Source organism: Pectinophora gossypiella, unplaced genomic scaffold, assembly GCF_024362695.1.
Source record: "Pectinophora gossypiella unplaced genomic scaffold, ilPecGoss1.1 Pgos_47, whole genome shotgun sequence".
Lineage (NCBI taxonomy): Eukaryota > Metazoa > Arthropoda > Insecta > Lepidoptera > Gelechiidae > Pectinophora > Pectinophora gossypiella.
In genome coordinates this window covers 562,732-568,731 of record NW_026063257.1, presented here as the reverse complement: position 1 = coordinate 568,731, position 6,000 = coordinate 562,732, and the positions used below count along the sequence as shown (strand labels likewise).

The 6,000-nt window shown below is 39.6% G+C and overlaps 1 protein-coding gene across 1 annotated transcript; it reads right to left on the bottom strand.

Annotated features, from left to right (window-relative positions):
• Window positions 1-885: 885 nt before the first annotated feature.
• LOC126381356 (uncharacterized) lies at window positions 886-5,244 on the bottom strand. Its single transcript, XM_050030851.1, has 2 exons — window positions 4,581-5,244; window positions 886-1,058 (listed from the first exon to the last, which is right to left on the bottom strand). Exons 1-2 carry the CDS (start codon window positions 4,923-4,925, stop codon window positions 1,044-1,046), a joined length of 360 nt encoding a protein of 119 aa, XP_049886808.1. The 5' UTR covers window positions 4,926-5,244; the 3' UTR covers window positions 886-1,043.
• Window positions 5,245-6,000: the final 756 nt, after the last annotated feature.

The window sequence follows — 6,000 nt, the reverse complement described above, 5'->3', positions numbered from 1 at the left end:
CCCCCTTCCGTTACACCCTGTATAAGTTACCAAAACGCACACCGTCTTCATGTAATAAAAGACCTATCACTAAATTTGTTTTTCCACAATTTGACGGACCGCAAACTATGCATCGAATTGAATTTGGTAATAGTTTACCGTGACGGTGAACTTTAGTCCCATTCGTAAGAGGACAAACATTATTTAGGTTCAACGAATGTTTCTGTTTAATAAATTTCATCACACATGTGTACTCCGGAGCCGTCTGTCATGTAATAAAGTCTGTAGTAAAATGAATTCTTCGAGGGCTGCTGACCTACGTATAAAGGTTAAAAATGATACCAGAACAAATAAAAATAAAAAATAAAAAATTCAAAATAAACACAGGTGTGTAGATTTTCAATTGCTAGACTGTCGAATCAGATTGCCCGTTAAAAATTGTAAGTGATCGCCATCAGTCTAGATACGGAACAGTCGGAATAGCCTCGATATATCTATTTACCTCAACGCTCTAGCAAGGCTGGAGCAATCGGCTCAGGTTATGTCAAAGTATAGTAAGTAGATCTGGAAGGTATGTGCGATCGAATCATTGACTGGAATTATAAATATATTGGTTTTCTGTATGAAGTGATATAGGTATGTATCAAAATAATTATTGGGAATTTTAAATCGCTTGGAGCTCCGTTGATCGAACGGCGCGCGGGGCGGCGCCGTGAGGTCAATGGAGCGAAAAGTGATTTAGAATTCCCAATAATAACCTACTAACATTGTCTCGAATAATAAGAACTAATTCTGGTGCTCCTAAAGTTTTGAGTTTCGACAGAATACAAAATTTGGTGAACCCGTCAATCGTTAACAGAACATATTTTTTAAGTAAAACTCAGTTTACAACCACAAATCAATTATTTATTTATTTATTAAGGTAATCTATTCCGACGCGCACAGCTGATCCGATAGAATGTACGAGACGATGACGGCTGGCCGAGTGAGTGAATGATCGGTGGCCCCGCGCTCCGCACCTCCGCCCGCTCTCGCCTTTGCCGCCTTCCCTCCGAAAGCAGCGATTAACATCGGCCATCCTACAAGTGAATACCACCGGTATTCACAAAACAAACATTAGTCATAAGCAGATAGTTTCATGTACATCGATCACATTAATTGGCTCAACCTCACGGATATTGAATCTCACCAACACAACTCTCTCTCTAACAGGTCTATAATCAACTCAACTCTCTCTCTAACAAATCTATAATTAGCTTAACTCTCTAACAGATCTATAAGGTCTTGCGTGTCCACGATATCACCATCACTATCAGAATCAGTATTATAATTGACAGAGCTCTTGTAAGGCCGCAGTGCTTCAGCCGCAACAATAGCAACAAAATTGCGATACCCTTTCATACCCTTTACACTTCGAATCTTATAGCGATCATTCGGAAGCACCTGAGTGACCTTGTAAGGGCCTGCATATATCTTATCTATTTTGCGATTAATACCGGTATCTGAATTAGTAAACGCATTGTTCCATAACACCAACTCGTCTTTCTTATATCTTTTCGCTTCTTTTCGACCTTGGTTGCACTTTCTTTCCATATATTCTTGTTTTTTCCTAATATTCCTACTTGCCCTTGTACGTTTTTCATTACAATCAATGTCAGTGTCGTTAGCACTTGACAATCCAGGCACTAGTGTTTTCTTTCGAGCAAACATAAGTTCGTATGGGCTAAATTTGGTGGTATCATTAACTGTTTGATTAATACCCATTACTATTTCAGGTACATTTTTATCCCAAGTGCTCGACTCTTGAGTACTAGTCCGTATTGCATCCAGTAGCGTCCGGTTTAGGCGCTCTACTTGGCCATTGGCTCGTGGCATTGCAATTGCATTCAGGGTATGATGAATCTTGTGGCTAACGCAGAATTCCTTGAAATACCTGCTTGTAAAGGCAACCCCAACCCCAACACAGCAAAAGCCTCTCTCAACGCCGCTACAGTTTCTGTTGATCGCAGTGATTTTGTCAATTTAACCACAACAAACTTTGTGAACGAATCTATTATAGCAAGCACATATTGATTACCCCTTGTAGATTTGGGAAAGGGCCCCATGTGGTCAATGTGCACTGTATGCATAGGCCTGTCAGGCTTGGTTATGGGGTATATCTTACCAGATGCCTTTCCATAATGTCCCTTTTTATACAAACAGTCTAAACATGCAGTGACATATTTTTTAATAAATCTCGTCATCCGAGGAAACCAATATTCATCCTTTATAGCTTTATCACACCGCTTTAATCCTATATGCCCAACATCATCATGAAACATTTTCATAATCCGCCAACGAGCTGATTTGGGTACAGCCAGACGTTCGCCATTCAGAGTAATACGATAAATTCTTTCATTCCGGATACAGTAGTTGTTATTCACATCATTGCTTGGTTTACCAATTTTTAATTCATTGTACACAAGAAGTAGTTTTTCGTCTAGCATTTGAGCAGCCAAAAACCAATCGTCAACATTATCTATGTTTAGTATTTCACGGACTGGATTTCGACTCAGAGCGTCGGCGTGTTTCATATTGGTGCCAGGCCTGTATACTACTTCTATATCATAATCCTGGATTTGGAGCCACCAGCGGGCAATTCTAGGCACCAAATCTTTTTTCGTAAAAGTGCTTCTAACTGCTGAACAGTCAGTAACAACCTTGACATGAACACCAGTCACATATATTTTGAAGCGCTTAAGTGACTCAACCACAGTCAGCGTCTCCAATTCGTAGCTGTGATAAACCATCTCCTCTTTAGTGGTCACTCTGCTAAAGTATATGACTGGCTTCAAATCACCGTTTGGTTGTTTTTGTAAAAGAATGCCTGCAATTCCGGACTTACAGGCATCCGTATGTATCTCTGTTTCATAGTCCCGGTTGTATAGAGCTAAAACAGGTTTACTTACAAGTATGGATTTCAGTTTGGAGAAAGCATTCTGTTGTTCATCGCCCCAATCCCATTTAGCATTTTTCTTGGTCAACTCTGTAAGGGGCCTCGCTATAAGCGCAAAATTTCGAACAAATTTCCTGAAATAGGAGCATAAGCCTATGAATTGACGAATTTGGTGCACGTTGGTAGGAACAGGGAAATTGTTAACAGCATCTAGTTTCCGGTCACCTGGCCAAACCCCCTCAGATGTCACCACGTGACCCAAATAGTCAATTTCGGACTTTAAAAATGCACATTTACTCAAATTTAATTTAAGACCAGACTTCTGGAATAGTTGCAGCACCTTTTCCAGGATGATCAAACCGTTTTCAACGTTGGTAGATGGTAATAGTAAGTCATCCATAAACGTCAGTACCTCCTCATAACGTAAGGCCCCAAGTAGTTTATAAATTGTCCGTTGAAAAACGGCTGGAGCATTAGCCAGGCCGAAAGGAACTCGTGTATATTCCCATTGCCCATCTGGTGTGATAAACGACGTCAATTTTGTGGATTCTGTTGATAACGGAATTTGATGGTATCCTTGTGCTAAATCTAAACTTGTGTAGAGACATTTTCCTGCTAATTTGTTCAGTTGGTCGTCGATATGAGGCAATGGAAATCTATCTTTTATTGTAATCGCGTTAAGAGCTCGATAGTCGACGCATAGTCGACTATCGCCATTTTTTTTCTTAACTAAGATTACTGGTGAGGCATAATTCGATTGCGATTCTTTCACTATACCGGCATCCAGTAAATCCTGTACTTTCTCTCTGACTATAGCTAACTCTTTTGCTGCCAATCGATATGGTTTATGAAAAACAGGTGTCGTCGTTGTCAAGTCAATCGTCATTTCTGATAGATTTGTCACACCTAAATCTTTTGTATTTTCTGCAAAACAATCTTTATACTTGAGCAAAAGTTCGAACAGACGGCACTGTTCATCTTCCGAAAGGGAGCCTACGTTGATCTCAGATAGATACATGTCTGCTACTCTACATGAGCGTAAATAGTCTAGATTACGCGTTGCAGTAATACAGTTCACGCAATTGTTACTGTCTTCCTGCATTTCGCACCTCAAATGTGTGACATCTGACCGCTGTGAAAGAAAAGAAACACCATGTGCCAGTCAATATTGCCTCAAAATAAAAAGAAACGCAAATAAACTCTTTACAATCCACAAGGTTCAGCCAATTAGGTAGAAAGGTATCCCTAAAAATAATCATACGCAAACAATACCAAATAATAGTATCAGTATAGCAAATATAAGTATTACAAACTATAGAACAATTAAATGACTCATTCAATTAATCAATAATAATACCAGAACCGGCAGAATTCAAACAAGCAGATATTTTTCCTTAAATACATACATAAGGATAAGCCAGTGTATACAAGAAAGTCAGACATCACGCGGAATGGAGTCCACAGACAGGTAAGTATCAGAACAGACCGGAGTCTACAGACAGGTAAGTATCAGAACAGATCGGAGTCCACAGACAGGTAAGAATCAGAATGGACCGGAGTCCACAGACAGATAAATATAAGAACGGACCGGAGTCCACAGACAGATGAATATCAGAACGGACCGAGGTCCACAGACAGATTAATTAATATGTACAAACTTACGCACCTTACTATTACTGGCCAGAAGCTCGTCGGTGTTATCAGAAGCCTTATGAACTGCATCGCACAGAATGGCGCGAGTAATCAAATCGCCTTGATTCCACTTGAGTTTTCCATCACCCACGTTGTATATTTTCAAATATCCCTTTTCTCCAGTGAGTAGCGTCGCAGGTACAGCGAAAAACTTATTGTCCATGTCATAAATCCTGGGAGTGGTGCAAACATCACGATCCTTAATATTTCCCACTACAGCTACTTCCACAAATCTGGACTCTTTTGGTGGTATGAGTATATCTTCGCAAGTAGTCACTTTAAACTTGGTATCTGTTTCATCATCATTGATAATCATCATCAGATCGTTTCCTCTTCTGAGTTTTGCTGAATTTTGAGTTGTTATCAGTGAAACTCCTTCTGCATTGATTACAGGTTGTCCTACAAGAATATCCACATCCGAAGGAAGCTTTAAATGGGTTATAACTGCAGTCGTATCAAACTTTAGATCATCAACTTCTAGACACAGTTTGGTTTGTCCCAAAGCTGGTATAGTATCACCGGTAAAACCTTTGAGTACTGCAGTTGTTTCTGTTACAGGTAAATGCAGCAGTTGTACTAAATTGTGAGTTATAACATTTAACTGTGCACCAGTATCTAAGTATCCTTTAAATTTTTGTTCTCCAATACATACTTGTCTTTGCAGTAAATTCCATTTAAATTTTGAACTATGTTGATAGGTACAGTATCTTTTCTTCCAGTCTTCATGAAATCTTCTAGCTTAGAGCATTTAGTAATATTATGTCCAATTTGATTGCAAAATTTACAAATGCGGCGATCAGGAACAGGACAATCTTTAACTATGTGATCTGTAGCGTTACATCGGAAACAGTTGAGACGACGCGAAGTCGCACCAGGTGTTGCTCTCGAAGAAGATGGCGTAGCTAAATCTTGAAGTCGTCTTTTTTCTATTTCAGATTTTTGTATCGGTCGTGAGTAATTGCCAGTGAATGTTTCAGTTCTTTTCACTTCAGGTTTGGTGCGATAGTTTTCAAAAGCAGATAAATAGCCAGAATAAAATTCTTCAGGCGTATCGCATTTGTACGCCTTAGCATTATTTTGTAAATCTGAGGGTAAGCCTTTAATTAAGCAAGAAAGTGAAGCAGCATCATCTAAACGGCAGCGACGGCACATAGCTAGTTTGTCATGGTAGTAGTGTGTAACACTCTCTGTGGGCAGCTTTTTTCGAGCTACCAACTCTTCAAGCATATCAGCGTATTCGAAACTGCGCGGAAAAGCTTTAATCAATAAAGATTTCCATTGATCCCATGTATAGTCGTATTCTTCCAAACGGCTGAACCATAACTCTGCTTGACCCGCAAGTCGTGTTTGCATTATTACTATTTTGGAGTAATCGTCCCACTTATGCACCATTC